General features: G+C 37.8%; 1 protein-coding gene across 1 annotated transcript in view; it reads left to right on the top strand.

The window, feature by feature from the left end:
* The window catches only part of LOC105032166 (transcription-associated protein 1), a 68,481-nt gene that overhangs the window by 2,644 nt on the left and 48,011 nt on the right, over positions 1–17,826 (top strand). Inside the window, exons 6-9 of the mRNA XM_010906533.4 lie at positions 4,977–5,072; positions 5,271–5,333; positions 5,518–5,577; positions 14,465–14,533. Coding sequence (XP_010904835.1) covers positions 4,977–5,072; positions 5,271–5,333; positions 5,518–5,577; positions 14,465–14,533 — 288 coding nt within the window. The remainder of the gene's footprint in view (positions 1–4,976; positions 5,073–5,270; positions 5,334–5,517; positions 5,578–14,464; positions 14,534–17,826) is intronic.

The following is a 17,826-nucleotide window of genomic DNA, read 5'->3' as shown; positions in this document are numbered from 1 at the left end:
AATTTTTTAAGTAATAATTAGCTTTAAGCTTATTAATCAAGTATCCACATAAGCCATTGGCAAGTGTTGTTGCCAAACCATCTTCTGCTTATATTTCCTTCACCATCTTGCCATCCAGCCAGTGAAAAATTAACCTCCCTATGTATGAATGAGACCCAATGCTCATAGCAAAAGTGCAATGCTGTGTTATTTTAGTATTGCCTTTTATATTATATTTTTGACCATTTCTGACTACATCAGTTTCCTTTTGTACTTGACAAGAACTCCTACTTCATATTTAAAGCTACCATAATAATGTTAAGAGTATGGGATGTGGTTTAGTACTTGAAGTGCATAAGGTGCTCCTTTTGGTCTTGAATAGCTTTTCTTTGTTTAACTGTTGAATCCTCCTTTCCCGTCAGGTGGCTCTAGCATCTCAAAAGCTCTTTCAACTCTTCTATATTTACTCCATAAGCTATGTCATATGCAATCTATTTATTATATTGTCTGAGAATAGGGGTTTGTGCATCTTCATCAATGGGGGTCCAACTATTGATTAAGCTGTACTCTCTGTTTGTGATTTTTGCTTGGATTGTTATGAATCTAGTTCTAGTTGATGTGGCGATTGCTAGCTCGAAGGATAGATAACAATATGCTTCTATCTGTTCTCTAGTTCTCTTACTTGGAGCTAAATTATGATTCTTGATCCATACTTTCATTTTGGTGTTTGTTTAATGAGAGGAGTTTCTATATCATTGCTGTTCTTTGCTGCAATTCATGCTTTCCCTTTATCGAATGCTCACTAAATTGATGAGGTTTATCCTTCACAAAGCAAGCAAGCTAGAGTTCATCATTGTATTTGGAACAAATGGATTTTCCAATCTTTGCAGGGTGTTGTTATTCAGTAGTGGTTGTTAGTGAGGTCTCGCCTTTTGGAGAAGATGACACCTTGTTGAGTCTTGTTTTAGATTGTGCAAATTTGTTAATTCGAACCAAATTTTCTCAATGATAAAGACCGTTATTAGTGGATTGACTTCACTTTACACTTAATATTCAAGTTCATCAAATTCGACATTATTCTAATAAAATGAGCCTTCAGCTATGGACATTTCATTGGTAACTTAAGGCTTGTAGCTTGCCTAAGTTGGTCAATGGTGATTTATATGTTCATGTAGTTACCTACAAAGTTTCATTTGCTTAATCCATTGCCTCTTTAGGTAGCTTTATGTTTGATGATATATTAAGAGGTCCTTAGCATAAATTTAGCAGGTTGAGGGAGGCACAGAACACCTGATAATTCAGACTACTGCCAGACTTCTGGCCCTGTGATACATTTTGTGTAACTTGTGCTATTTCTAAGTGAATCGCATGTTTGGTGGAAGTGCCTGCAACATTCCTTACCCCAAAGTGCCTTATAAAATTTTATGGAGTCATGCTAAGTTTTGCAGCCTCTTATTGTTTGAAAAAGAAGATGGTGTGACCTACCATTATGATGTTAGGAGGAGGTATAACTAAGCCATGTAATATGGTTGATGGTTCCCTAACTGGAACTAAGTCATCTTGATGGGTTTAATCCCATCCTTGGCCTTTCTCATCATTTATGCTCTCTTCCTTTCTCATTTATTGGTTTAACCCTAAGTGATATGCATGTTGCATTTCTTAGTTAAATTGTCTTGCTATAATTTGGTACAGCTGGAGATGAAGCAGTCTTCAAGTTATGGGAGTTGCCTTGTTATATAATAGAATATTGCTTTGGTATATATCTAAACTGATTGTAGTAATAGGATTTTCTTTGATTTTCGAGGGAGAGAAATCCTAAGATTTATTACCAAATTGAATAAAAACAAATACATGGCATGGAAATAGATGTAACTTATGATGGTAGTATAAATTTGTTTAGAGATAAGGTTCTTAGCTTGTAAGATGGGTGGATTAGAAATTCTGGTGCCCATGCTTCTCTTTTATCCTACAAATAAGGGGCCATCTGGTATTGTAAGAGCTGTATAGAAAATTGATGAACAGCTTTTCTATTAGCTTGGGAGTTTCTTATGAATATGGATACCAGAAATCTAATAGGTATGGAAACTGCATCGAACCATCTAATACTTGCATTCAGTTCTTGATCATCCAAAAAAGATATGAAATTTCCTCGTAATTCGTTGATTCTTGATTCTATCTCATCAAACACAAAAGCAAAATCATCGTACTTGAAGTAGCTAGAGAGATTGAAATGTCAGTATATAGTTAGGACTTAGGATGTCATAATATATAAATAAAGATAAAAAATAAGGATATGCTTGTGCTGTTCTTTTAGATATCCTAAGATCTTTTCTTTACTATGTCAGATTTCACAACTGCTATTGTACAACAAAAGAAGAAGATGATAACATCGCCCATTGTTAAGATGTTGGAGGGAGGTGTGACTGCAACTACATAAGATGATTTGCAATTCTGAACTAGAAATAAGCATCTGTGTGGGATTTTAACCTATTCCTGCCCTTTTAATCTTGCCGAGATCTCCTTTGTTGGTTTTGGCCTAATTGATTGTGATTTGCATGCATGTAGCTAAAATTTGCTACAGCGGAGATTAAGGTGCTTCAGGTTCTAGGTGCCATTGTCATTATAAGTGAGAAGTTTGCTACATAATTTATTTAGATTGATTATAGAAGCTGGTTTCTTTGCTAAATCCAATAATACTATGGTTTGACAAAGAAATGGGCATAAGTTAGATTATTAGCTTGTAGGGTAAGTGGATAAGCATTTTTGGTGCCCATGCACTCTTTTTATTTGACCAACAAGGACCATCTGCTAGTGTGAGATCTGCTGTTAGAAAATTGTAAAACATGTTTTCGCTATAAGAATGGGTTTTTTTTTTATTATTTTTTTTAAAGATATGGAAAGGAAAAATTCAATAACTTTTCCTGCTATATGGAACTGCTTAGCCAGATTCTATATGATTACTGAAGAAATGAAATTCCCTTGTCATCTCTTAACTAGATCCTATTAATCAACAGAACACAAGCATGATTTTTCAAGTTGCCAGTATTGAGTTAAATGTCAATATATTGTTTAGGGATTGTTGTTATCCAAATAAAAGCCAAGTTTCCTGTGTTCTTGGCTTCTTGCAATGCTTCACTAAGAATGAGCCTTTTCTTTACTTCGTTGCGAGTTTATTAGATGATAACTATTTTGAAGCATTTAGCTGGAGGAATCAATCCCTATGAAGACTAAAAAGATCGTCTCGAACAATTAAATGAGTGATATAAGTGTGCGGACAATGGAAGTTCTCACACATTAATAACTTTAATCTCCAAAGCAACAATAAAGCAATCCGTAAGATTAATCAAGAGATGAGTAGATGGGGTTGCATTGCCTCAAATGCTTATTGCTACCAAGGAAATATGTGGAAAAGCCATTAAAGGAAAGGAAGGCATTCATAAGCTTGTCCAAATTTTATCAAACATGACGCTATGCCTAATGTAACTTTTAGTTGTTGTATCCTAGGTCTTTTTGAGATCTACCTTAAGAAAGTCCTTTTTGATGGCAACCTTGCATTGAAAAGATCTATAACCAACTCATGGGTGAGAAGAATGCTATTAGAGATTGACCTTAAGAAATATTGGTACTTTCATATAGTTGCTTTGATTAATTTGTTTAAATGGAAGATTGGATTTAGGTTTTGGGGACAAGGAAATATTAGAGGCTAGAACATTTTGAAGGAGTTTAGGTGAATTTTTGAATGTTGTGAATATCTTTTCTATGTCTAAAGTCTTTCCAAAGGCAGAGTGTGGATAGTTTCTTGATGGTTGGATGAAGTTAAAGTATGCTAGGATATGCCATGTGCAATGCATGTGATGTGGAGGGATGCCCTCCATTGCCCCCTCATGCACTGCTTAGGAGTTTGCTTTTAATTATAAAATAGATAATAAATAAACAGGAAGGTTTGTCTACATGGTTTCATGACAGTTCTCTTCATTGCATAAATCATGGTCTGCCATACTACGTTGTACCACCCGGTGTGGGGCATACCGTATTGTACTGGTCTTACATTGGTACATTGTCTTGTACCGTACCAACACTTTGTATGCTGTTTTGTATCGTACTGAACCGCATATCGAATATTGTAATAGGATGGTTTTGATATGTGGGGTGTGGTACCGAGACAGTGAATCTTGGTGTAAATTGAGTTGATCAATGTTCGACACCAAGTCATAGAAGGTTGACAGAATCTGAGTTAATCTTTGAAAGTTAGCAAAGTCTTGGATTGTGTTTTTGTATGATAAAGCTGACCAATTGATGAGTAAGAATAAATTGGTGAATTAATGTAAAGAAAACCATTTAGTCATCGGGGAGAAGTAATTTTGCTTGAAACACCATCCTGAATATATTAACAATTTAAACTTGCACTATATTTGGTTGTATGACATTTTTAATACTATCAAATGACTAATATGGTGCTAGCTAAGTCATGCTGCCAGTATTCCTTGTCCCACAAAATTTTGGTCTCTGCATCTTGAGAGTTCAAAGCACACATCTTTCAGTTAGTGGACCAGCTCTGAGGTTCAATGCCCAACTTTTAGTTGGCATTTCAAGTGATATTTATTTACCACCTTTAAACAGATTTTTATCATCATGCACATGGTCATTGTTGTGCTTTTTTCAATCTTTGCATGAAACCATTTTATTTGCTGCATGAAGTTTAATGTACTTTCTTTGGATCCCTGCTATATTTTCGGTGAAAGTAGTGAATAATGATGGCTTCAGAGAATATTTAGTGAGCTAATAATAGAGGATGGATGAGCTAATTAATAAAATTTTTCTTTTTTCTTGTGGGTTACTAATGCATTCTAGCTGTTCATTTATGGGCAATACCTACTCAGTCTGTGCTTCTTTTTGGACCCATGTTGCTTCAAGTTTCACCATCATAATTTACTGACCTTGGGAATTGCTGTATGCTCCAGTTTCTATTAAACCTGACAAAGATTATTGTTATGCAGATGTCTCGTATCACATATATGTTCTCAAGAAATATGCATGATTCATCCTTAACCCTTGCCATTCAGACAACTTCTGCCCGCCTGTTGCTTAATCTGGTGAGAACATTTATTATTGCTTGGAGAATTAGGACGAATTTAAGGGCATGAATTTCTAGGACATGATATTTTACATTTCAAAAAGATGCATATTGCATTAATATGATTTAATTTTAAAATAAAATGAAACCAAGATTTCATTGTGGATGATGTATTTACTTTTATGATCACTTTTTGGTGTGGCTGCTTGTGTCTTAGGTTGAGCCAATATACGAGAAAGGTGTTGACCAACCAAGCATGGATGAAGCACGAGTTTTGTTGGTATGGATATTTAAATCATCAGTATCCTAATATATTTATGGATGAATAACAATTTCCTAATCCTGTCAAAAAAGAATAACAATTTCCTACTAGGTGCCAGCATATGTTTACATAATATCCTGTATCTACTAATCCTACGATAGTCAACTGATCTACATGTCTTCATTTTTCTTTTCACTTTTAGGGGTGCATTCTGGATACTTTTGTGGGAAAGTTCGGGACCTTGAAGCGCATTGTACCTCAGGTATGTTCCTTTGAGCGCTGACCTATTCGGAGGCCAAAATCCTGTCTGTTTGATATCTGCACCTCTCCCACTCACACAAACACACAGATAGAAGAAAAGAAAAGCTGGAAGGATCTGTGGAGGCTCTAGATCCCACCAGCCCAAGATTTAAGGGTCAATGCAACTCATAGGTGATCTATTGTATCACAGAAATATCTGGATTGTGGGGCTGGTTATCTGGACTGTTTCTACTCATTTAACTTCTCACCTTGTCTTCTCAACCTCTTGCCACTTATTACATGAAAACATGAGGCAGGCACCCAGACAGGGCCTTATGTAGCTCACTTTTCGAGATACTACCCTGTAATTCTCTAATTAGTATCATGAAATTGCTATGGTGTTATTTACGATTTTAGTTTTTCATTTCCTTTTAGTCTCCTGAGAATAAGTTTATCTTTTGCAAAGAATTCCAGTAATTACATGATTGTGTTTCATTATATCTGTTATAATTTCTTAACGTTGACATTTTGTTGTATGTATGTTACCTAAGGATTTGTGCATTTTTGTATACATTTATTGCTGAAGGTGGGTCCTGTAGCCATTGATCTTTTAAAATGTCAACTTGATTGTTACTCTGCTTCAATCTGAATTAAGCAGCTACAGTTTTTAGATGTTCATGAAATGAAATAACTGGAAGAAAGCATGCAATATTTTTCTGCTTCTTGTGCATCACATCCAGTCAAATCATGATAAGAAAGGTGGACTGTGTGGTGGATTACCAAGAGACCCTGATTGACTTCTCTACAGATAAGGCATGATATCCTCTTTGTTTCTTGGTTTGTAATTTTTGGAGATTATATAACATTTGAGACACTGATTAATCACAAAAATCAGAACAGGGTTTTGGATGTGCCTAAAGCCCATCATACTGCAATACTTGGCTCGTGCATGTTGCTATTAATTTATGTTTGAGAAAATAGGGGTGCTGATTGATCTTTTTCCCATCACTGTATCATGGTATATTAAGAACAGTATGAGCGGTTAAGATTTGTATTATGATCAAATTTCATGCCAAAAAGCAACATAAAAATCCAGATTTTTCATAATGTAATCTAGTACAGAAAGTATCATATATCATAGTATATTTTAACTGAGTCCTTGCCTGTAATGACGACCAGACTGTGTATGAGAAAGTGCACTGACAGAAGATATGAAAGAATCAAGATTTTCTAACTTGACTTCATCAATATTCATAACAGAGAAGAGCTGCTACAGTTCATTAAACAATATATTAGGGTCCTTCTTGTGGCCATTTTCAATTGCTGTAAGTGATTGGAACGATTTTTCTTAGGGAACCGATCTGATTTTCTACTGTATACTTCATGCAATCTACCTTGAAAAAAAGCATATTGGATTTCCAGCTTACACCTTGTGTAACTCTTATAGTGTTACACTTTTTTTTGAATTGGACATAGGGGTCCCACATAACAATGTGAGCGAGCCTTGGGATGTTGTGATATACTATCACTAAATTGGTTATATATAAAAAATTCATATGATTTGGATACCCCTAGTCTATGCATTGAGTGGTCACAAGGTATGTATTGTTTCATGTTATTTAATGTTACTACTCTATAGATCAAAACCACATCCAATGGTTTGGATCATCAATGTTGGACCCCATTATCCAATTCAAAAAAGGTGCAACTCTATAAGAGAAAATTATATGACAAAAATCACCTTGGAGAAAACATATAAGACCTCCAGTGTAAATGCATAACATTTTTGGACAAGGACATGCCACATGCGGATGCCTTTATTTGTGTTAACTCTTCTTTCAGAAGATGTGCGCTTTGAAGTTATTAATGAAGGCATCAGCTTTAAATTTTGAAGAAACTCATTTGCAATCAGCAACATATTAATGAGAGGTTAGGCATGATCTCTGATGTATCCTGTTGATATAAAGCATTAATTTGTTAACTCTTTGGGATCTATGGATAATTCATTTGCTTGAAGATGAGTGGTACTTCAGTATTGTGCAGGAAGCATGATTAGTCTTTTGTGAAAATTGGGAACCTGCCACCTGTTGGTTAGGTTACAGAGTATATGGAAATTTTAGGCTGAACAAAGACTGGTATTGATAGGGCAATGGATGCCTTTTGTTTACCTGAGGGGTGCATAAAATCTCTTTTTTTTTTAAAATTTATGCACTAGAGTGGTTAATGACTAATCATGTATCTCTGATATATACAGAGACACAGAATTGGTGGATTCAGGAAACTATTAATAATACAGAGACTCTTTGCAAAAAAAGATATCATCATGCAGCATCAAAGCCCAAGTTGATCACTAGAAATTCTGGGCGTTGAACCAGAAATAAATAGACATGCTCCTCAATTGACTTAAAACTCCAACAAACACAAATTTTATGGTTGACCTGTATTGCTTGCTATCAGTTAACTATCTCATTTATTTTTCTTATTATTAACTTAGGCATTGGATGCACCAATTTTCTAGCAATATGCATTTGGTGGATTCATAGTACTCGTATTAGTTAGGACACAAATGATTGCATGTTCTTTTGTTAAAGGTAAACTTTTCTACATAAAGAAGTGAACTTGTTGCTGTTATTGCTCACATGAGCACTTGAAAAGGTGACTAAAAGATAGAAGTGTAACCAGCAAGGGTTGTCATACCGTGCCGAACCGGCCGGTATACTTCATCTCGTACCGGACCGATGGGGAACCTGCACGATTTGGCCGGTAAAATCGGTACACTGGCGGTACCGAAGAAAAAAGAACGGAAAGTGAGAAAGAGAGAGAGGAGAGGGGAGGGAGGAAGGTGGGAGCCGTCGGAGGCCGGCGGTGGCCGGTTGCGGCCGTCGGAGGGCTTCCGAGTCTCGTATCGTCCGATAGGGCTTTCAAGAGAGCAAAAAAGAGAGAGAGCGCTCGAAGGGGAGGCGGAGAACCTACCGGACGGACGGTGCCTGTGTTGCGAGGCTCTCGGTGGCCGGTGAGCCGACGCCGACGGCTTGAGGGCGGTCGAGCAGGCGGAGCCCTTCTTCTTTTTCGGAAACAGATGACGTCTGTTTCGATTTTTTCTTTTTTTTTTTATTTTAAACTTATGAAGTTGGCAACTGGGTTGCCGACTTAAGATTTGTTTTTTTAAAAAAATAAAAATCGTGAAGCCGGCAAATCGTTTGCCGACTTCACTTAAAATCCCCTGTTTCACACCTGCGGCGCCGCACGTGTGGACTGCACCCTCCGACGGTCACGACGGCTAGTCGGAAGTCGTCCGGCAGCCCCGCCGGCTCCTTCCCCTCCCTCTTTTTTTTTTCTTTCTCTTTCTCTCTCTCTATTTCTCTCTTTTTTTCTTCTTGTTCGGATCGTCGGTTTGGTACGGTATGAAACCATACCGAACCATACCGCCGGCCGGTCGAAACGGCCGACGGTATCGGTTCAGCATACCTTGATAAGCAGTATAATATGTGAGCCTTAAGAAAGTAATTTTGAGTATACTATATACCAAAGTTTGTCGAACTGGTACTATGTTCCATATCGGTTGGTTACCGATAAGGTATGGTATTGGTTAAGCATTGCACCAATACGAGATATGGGCTGGCATACCAGCCATCTGATCAGTATGCCATTTTTTTTTTCTTTTTTTTATTCTCAAATTGTTTTGTTTTCACCTATGTTTTTTTTGATGATTTTGGTTGTTTAATTTCTAGTTTTAACATTGTAATGTTGTCTTAATCTCTTTTTTAGATATGAAATTTTATTGAAGTACAATTAAAGTACTTATAAGTAAATATATATACAATATAACAAATGGAGTCGATTTAATGTATTTAAGTACAAAATATATGAAGTTATCTTAAATTTTGTGGAGTGTTGATGTTCCTTGTAAATGTCGGGATCATGATCATAATTTAGGCATGGGATAGCTCTCCAAGATTCCAAGTAGGCTGCCACATATTTCTGCTCGAGCGCTATATACGATCATTCAAAGATCATGACAGCAAAATCCAATCCAAAAATTGTTTGAGACTGTGAAGGATGGTAGTCACTCCAATATGTCTTAGACAAATCATATCCATGCAGGTCATAGTCTGGTTGCATGGAATAAGATCGGATGTATGGCTCGGATTAGGATATGTTCAAGGATCCTACTTCATGTGCAATGTCATCTATAGCAGCGGCATCATGTTCGGAACAATCTTGAGAGGCTCGTCTCCTCCATGCAATTGTATCCTCATGGGATTTACCAATTTGTGCATTGTGGTCCCTATTTTGTGAGGCATGAATGGACTGGGACTTGTTGGTAAATCGAAGATTACCTTGGAGTTATGAGTTATACACTGCTGTGCCATGTCCATCTCTACCTCTCTGGCTACTGGACACACCATTGCTTGAAGCCTTGAACAATCATCATTGTTGGTATCGTGGGATGATCTTGGCAACCAATCATCCGAAGGCCTATTGATCTCCAAATGTAAGTGAATAGACTCCTTGACTCTCTCCAACTGAACTATAGCTCCCTTTCTTTTTTCAATCTTGCTGGCCTAAGAAGTTGCATTCTTTTCCATTTCTAGCTAGCTCTATTGGGTAGAGTGATTGGTACGGTATAGTATGGGACTTTATTGCGTCGAACTAGGGTGCATCGACACAGGAAGAGTTGGAGAGGGAGGGGAAAATGGAGGAGAGAGAGGAGAGAGAAAGGGAGGGAGAGGGAGATGGGGGGAGGGGAGGAAGATGGAGGGGAAGAGGGAGAGAAAGGGAGGGGAGGAGAGAGAGAAGGAAGGGGAGGAGAGAGAGGGAGAGAGATAAAGAGATGTTGAGAGAGAGGGAGAGGTTGTTGTCAGTAGAGAGGGGGAGAGAGGATTAAGGTATGTTCCTGGGGGATCTCATAGTTGGGGAGGCATTGTTCGGCATCATCGTCCAGCATCGGGAATGGAGGATTAGGGTTTCGAGTGAGGAGGGGCAAAGCCATGATCAAACCACTTTATAGGGTGGAACCAAATTTATATGTTGAACCGTGCTAGTAGTTGACCGGTCTGGTTTGGTATACCCTAAACTGACTAATTTAGCATAGTTCAACAAATTATAGCCTAAAGTGGAACTATCATTCGGCTGCAAATTATAGTCAGTGTCTCAAAGTACGTGGATTCATGCTTAGACATAGAGTAGCATGCATAACCCCAAACATGCTGCTTGTTTTTAAGAAATTTTTTTAATTGCTATTTTATTTTTTTAATTAATATAATTTGAAGATATGCTTTTAGTTTAAAAATTCATAGATTTAATGAAAAATTATGATTTGGGTTGCATTGTGTAGATCATCCATAGATCTACGTCATATTATGAAATCATGTCAAAATCCAAAATTTTAGCATAATGCTCCTCTTATTTTCTCTATTTTTGCTTATTTTTGGTATGAAAAAGAGAAGAAAATGGAGAAGAGGAAGAGTAGAAGGTCATTTACCTGTTTTTGGCTTCGATTTGGACAAAAATTTGTGAAATTTGGCCTCTTCATTTTTTTTTTCTTTGACTTGGAAGAAAAATAGAGAGGCAGAGAAGGCATGAGTTGCCTTCTCTACCTCTCCCTCCAAGTGTTAAAGGGGATAGAGGGTTGAACTGCCTTGAATTGTGCCAAACTAGTCTGTTCACCTCAGTTTGGGGCTATACCACTAGGTTTGGGCCAAAATTGAGTAGTTCAAGCCTTGTCTCAAGTTGATTGCGTGTATTGTCCCTATTTGGGGGCAGTACAATTTGGTATCCCTGAATTGGGGTGAGGTGGTACTCTAGTCATTGCTATGTACAATCATCATATGATGTTTAGGGGTGGTAATTTAAGCCGACCCATTGGATATGCGACCCAACCCTAATAGGGTGGGTTTTACCCAATCTGTTTAAAGTCGAGGGTGGGGACAGATTTTAATTCTAGTATTCTAATAATTGAAGCAAATTCGAGTCGGGTGCCGTAATGGTACGGCCCACCCTGAACCCAACCTGATATAATATAACTCTAAATGAACATTTCACTTCCCCAACCCACCTCCTGTTCAGTTCTGTCCCCTCTTTATCTAGTTGCAGTGTCCTACACTCCTCTCTTTGGCATGTCATCCCATCGATTGTTGAATGGCTGCTCGTCCCCTCCGTCGTCACACCTACTCTTCCCTTAAAATGAGGTCATCTTGGTGGAGGTCTTCATTTCTTCGACCGCTCATCCCTCACCGGCATGGTCGTTGTCCTTGACGCTGAAGTCCATGACCTCTCACTTAGGTATGGTTGTTCATTCTAATCTTTCGTAGATCCTTTTCATGCTTTGTGTTTACATGGTAGGGTGCTAGGGTTTGTGGGCTTTCTGTTTAGCTGCTGATCTGGTGGACTGTTGAGAAAGACAGCCAATTGCTGTTTGGAGTTGTTGGTTGGAAGCGACCTCATTAATGGAAACGATCGGTCAGTCAGAATTGGGCGGACGGTCGCGATAGGATACCTGGATGCGTGATCTAAAGTTGGGATCAGTTTTAGGCTGCAAGATTTGAGTGCAGATGGTTTTCTTCCATCTCAATTTAATTTCAACATCCATTAAATAGAAAAAGAATTTTTTATTGAAATTTTTTCCATAAAATTATTGTATTTGAGTTTTAATATTTAACTATGCCACAAGATTTATTGCTTTTACCCAGCTGCTTTTCTTTGTTTTATAGTGGTCTGGGAGTTTATGTATAGTCAGATCTTTGTTATAAATATTTGAAGTCGTTTTGATCAAGTTTCTGTCCAAATGGTCGTGACAAGAAGTTACCTATATATGCTTGTCTAAGATACCCACATATATACTATAACTGCTTTTGGACTGAGGGCAATGCAAAGATAAATAAAATAGGAGCTCCACAAACCAAAATAATGTGTTTTGGTTTTATCCCTAGAATCTTTCAACCACTATAGTCTGTACAAGAGTTGCCAACCTATAATGATGTGCTGTATGTATCTTTACTCAACCTTACCTGCCGCAATCCATCCTGTCTGCTCTACCTGATCCATCCTGCCCCTGAGGCAGGTGCAGATACGGGGTTCCCAATTGCAGGTTGGGTATGGATGTTGGCCCACCCTATCCATACCCGACCCACTGCCATTCCTAGTGACATTGGAATAGAAGTAAAATAACAATGGAGTCAGCAGTCTGTACTTTAGCATAGAAAATTTCAGAACATCTTGCCCCACTGTTACTTTACCAAGAAAATTGTAAGTTTCCTGGTTTTCTGAAAGAGATATGAGAAAGTATAGGAAGAAGCAACTTGTTCTTGGAATTTTCTTGACTATCAGAGTTCAAGTTAGTAAAAATAAAGTTAATACAAAAATGATGGCATTGTAGTGAACCGGTGTCGAAGCATCCATGATTTGGAGAAGGATGTGATGCCTGCAGGGTTCCTGTAGGGAAAGATGGTTTAGCATATGTTAAAGGAGCAATGAGATTTTTGGCAAAATGTAAAGCTGCGAGCATGTTCTTTTATTCAGTCTGTATACAGTAAAATGTTCAATAGATGCAAAAAAATTATTCAAAAATTAAATAATGCTGGTTGTATTTGGCATGGATTATAGCAAAACAAATATCCATTTTTTGTAAGAAGTTATTTACATCTATAAGGAATTTTAGTATTTAACTAGAAATTATAGATTTACATTCCAGGCTTTGAAACTGGACATCATATTGGTTATGCTGTTGGTTCTATTAATTGTAGAATGGAGCATTATGACATTACATATCTAACAAGAAATGGGCATAATGAAATGAAAAGACTGCTAAAGGATGTGCACAGTGCAGCTATCATGTTTTCTATTTAGGAAGGTCTAAAAGTGCGATATGAAACAGCCTGAAGCCTCTTTCCTGAGGAACTGATGACATAGCATGGAGTCAGAGTTGCTGCCTGAATATGTTGACTAGCATGTTGAAATTGCTGTTGAATGTCTTTGTCAGCATGATCATGGCCAAAACTGTGTTCACTCTTTATTAAGTGACATGCAGTCTCATAGATTTGGCTTCTTTCCTTGGTAGATCTGGCATAGGTAAGTGAAGGATGGGGAGTTTGGGGTGATACAATTCCAACGGTCATTGATATCTTGTATATTTTTCCTTTGGTGCTGCAATAAATACTGGCACTTCTCAGAGATTTTTGTGGTATTGATTATTGATTAATAATATCAATCATTTATGTTGCCGAGCGCTTTGAGCTACTTGCACAGGAAATTCATTCTCTTTGCAATACTGGAAATCCGTTTTATCTCATGTCTTAAGATGAGTCTCTCTTAAAATGCCTTGAGCTCATGTGTAAGGCTAAATGTTATGAAGTGTGCACATCATGTAGAGAGGTAAATTTGACTTACTTGCCTTCGAAGTTATATGATTACTTATATGAGAGGTGGTGGATTTTTTCTTTATTCTTGCATGACATTGTTATATATGGTCTGCCATGCCATACCTTAATGTGGAATTATCTGTTGTTGCGCCTTTGATATTTAATATGCAATTGAAGATGCGCTGTATCATCCTTACCAGAGTCTGTGAGCATAAGCACGGATTGAAGAGTCATACGCTTCACCTGCTACTTTATGCATGAATTTTCTTTTATCATTTTTTTTCGATATAATTCATGTGGCTTGTGTATGGCTCTCATGAATCAAATTTTTCTGTTTAAAGGATTAACAACTTCATATGTGTTTCTCATATTATGTTTTAATGGATGAATGATTGATGTGAACATGTGCATGGGAGAGGGATAGTGGGTTGGTGTGTGGATGATAAGCTTTGACATGCTTTTTTTTTCTTCAGACAAATAATATTGTCTGGGTAGGATCTCATAAAGTTCCTGAGTTATTTATACAATCATTTGTTTGTGTTGAAATAGCTGCTGGAAGAAGGTGAGGAAGGTAAAGAACGATCCAATTTGAGGTTGAAACTTGAAGTTCCTATGCAGGTAACCTGATTAGTTAAACTTTCTTTTTAATTTCGTAGTAGAATGTTAATTTTTGATGTCTAAGAGTTTTCAGAGGAAAATTAAATGTTTCTTTAAATTCTATTTTGGTCACAATGTAGAGTCCAGATGTTCTATACTCTTCAAACTAAGCATGGTTTGCTGAACCACATCAAGCCAGCCAGTTTGGGGTGTACCAAATTGGTCTGGTCAGCTACTGGCATGCTTTGTGGTTTCGGTTTGAAATGGAAGGTGAGGGAGGAGGAGAGAGAGGAAGAGAGAGGAGGGAGGGAGTGAGAGGGAGGAAGTCATTACACTGAAGTTATCTCAGTTGTCTAAAATAAATTAAACCTGTAGGTCTTTTTGCCATGTATGGCTTTAAAGGCTAGCAAACTTGGTAAGAACCAGCTTTTGTTTTTTTTTTTGATGTGTATTACATGTTTAATGACCTTGTGTTGCCATCAGTAAGAACCTCTTACATGAAGCCGTAATATTGACATTCATTCTAACAAATGTTGACTATAATCCAAAGTCTGCATAACCTGTTAACAAAAGTTGATATAAAGAAACCAACACCAGTCACTTCTGCTGTGTAAGAACTCATCCTTTGTTTTAGTAGACAAAATCATCTAAAGTCCTGCTTTTACAAATTGATTGCTATCTGATGATGAATACCAACAAATTAATAGTTTGTACTCTACACACCTGATATGGTACACAAGAATCCCAAAATAAATCAAGTGCACTTAAGTTCATTTCTAAATTTGCTGGTATCTCTGTTTTTACTCTGTTTTTACATATATAAGCATGTTATGAGACTAATAGGTTTGAGACTTGGTATTGATTCCAAATCTTTTTTTCAACTTGTTTTCCACACCAGAACTGCCATCTTGCTAAAAAATAATTCAGTTTTATTCATTGTTCAATATGTTTTACATGAGAATATTTTTCTCCTTATTCCTTTCAATCAGCAAAGGTAAATAAACTATTTTCTACTGGCTTTTTTCCTTGGTCTCTGCATTTCAAGTTTCAACCCCTCCTCTCTGTTTTAGGACTTGGTATGGTTCTTTTAGGCTTTACCACCTGCATAAACTTTCTGCAGTTTACATTTTCTCCACTCTGGGAATGCCTATATGCCATTTGATGCTTGCTAAAATCATGTTGACATACTCCTAGGCAAATGATTCTACACATCTTTTGAAATTTGCTGATTCATAATTTCAATTCAAACATGGATGTATCTTCTCAAAAAGATAAAAGGGAAAAGAAAATGGATATCTTTTATTTTCATCTGTTAGTCTGATATAACAAATGTTATATTGTTATCTTTTTTGTGGTTAAAGATGATCGTGCCTTTTATTTTCTCTGTTTTTCCATTTATGATAGTTGCCGCAATCTATGAGCCCATTATCCATTTGTCTCCATTCTTACCTTCTTAAAGAATGCCAGTTCCTTTTCTTGATGTTTGATGCACTCCCTTGATAAAGGTTAATGTTGGAATTGAGAAGGTGATAGGTGGTAGGCATTAGTATGTTTACTGTTCAGGCTACTCTTTGTTTGGACTGATTTTTGGGCATATGCAACTGAAAATTTGTTAAGAGAGTATCCATAAGTTTTCAGGTTGGTTAAAGGGACCACAACATCGGATTTGTATGACAAAGGAACAAACTTTAAAACTTTTGAGTGACTGGTTTCAGATTTATGGCTGTGCATAGGGTTTGAACGTTTTCTCTAGAAAAGAAGGAGAAGAAAGGGTTGCTTGAATTGATCATTCAGGGGACGTTAAGATTTGTGGGCTGCTTTCAATTCAATTAAGATTTGGTTTGCATAAAGTTAACTTCCGTGAAGTAAATGCGGAAGGAGTGGAAGCAGAGGGAAAAGAAAGAAGAAAAGAGGAGTAGAGAGAATGGAATGAATGGAAGTAGGGGATATCCTTTTACCAGGTGTCTCTCGTCTTTCTTGTGTGAAAATGAAGACCAAATTGCACACATAACAGAGCTCATTCATGACATTTTGACCCCCTTATTGATGGACCATATCGAGGTTTGTAGAATCGAAACCGGACCCCTTGTCGGCCGGTCGGCGGTATGGTTTGGTATGCCCTTGTACCGAGCTGTATCAGGCCCGAACTGATATGGCAAAGAAAGCAGAGGAGAGGGAGAACCAGAGAGGAAAAGAGAGAGAGGGTGGGAGAGGGAGGGAAGGAGAGTGAGGCTGGTAGAGATGTCGGTGGTGGTTGGCGGTGGCTTGTTGAGGCCGTCGGAGGGTTGCCGAGGCTTTTGAAGTTTCCCTTGAGCTCAAAGAGATAAAAATAGAGAGAGGAGGGGAGGGAGGAAGAAAAATGGACTGAGGGGGAGACGGCGAGGAAGCCGGTGGTGGATCGAAATAGGAGCAAGTCGTCTTTGTTCCGTTCTAGGGGAGGTCGCAAGGGGAAATCTGGCCATCTAAGAGCCTTTGTGGCCTTTTGACGGCCACTACTAGCTTCCCCACCATCTCCCCTTCCATTTGTTTCTCTCCATCCCTCCCTCCCTCTCTCTCTCTTGATTTTTGTCTATTTGGGCTTGGGTGGAGCTTTGGCGGACCACTGATAGCCAAGACCTTTTCCTCTCCTCTCTCCCCATCTTTATTCCTCTCTTTCTTTCTCCCTTCCTCCATTTTCACTGGTGTTCTAAAGCGAATGCCGAGACTGCATAGGTAGGTTGTCGGTACGGTTCGGCACATTTTGAACCATCCAGTTCGGGGTGGTTCAGTGAATACTAGACCACACAATGTGGAGAGAGAATAGAGAAACAAGAGACTAGAGGAGGGTCTTGCTAGGCCTTATCTCTTGTGGTAACTTCCAAAACACAACCAGGCACATAATAAATCTGGTTCATGGCACCATGAATCCATGATCTCCTTTAAAATGGACCACTCCAATGTTTTTTCACCCATCAACCATCACTATGCACTCAAGATCCTGAATATCTATCATTGCGTGACGAAAAAATATCAATATCTATGGTTCCTTCATCAAGATGCCAAATATTTTGTCCATTTGATTAGTATTGTTTGGTGGCTTGATGAAAATTGCGGTTAGTTTACTAGGTTATAGCCTGATTATTTTATTTAAGTTATCAAAGGCTCCATTAAGGTGGAAAGCTCTCTTGGAGCCAACATGCAACGCGCAAAGCGGGGCACATCTTTAGCAAAGAAATGCACAATATATACATATGTGTGGATGCATACATACATGTATACACAGGTACATTCACATACATATAATCATGCATACATATATATGTACATACATTTGT

Source organism: Elaeis guineensis, chromosome 1, assembly GCF_000442705.2.
Source record: "Elaeis guineensis isolate ETL-2024a chromosome 1, EG11, whole genome shotgun sequence".
NCBI lineage: Eukaryota > Viridiplantae > Streptophyta > Magnoliopsida > Arecales > Arecaceae > Elaeis > Elaeis guineensis.
Note: the sequence above shows the minus strand (reverse complement) of the source record. Positions and strands in the feature narration are given on the sequence as shown.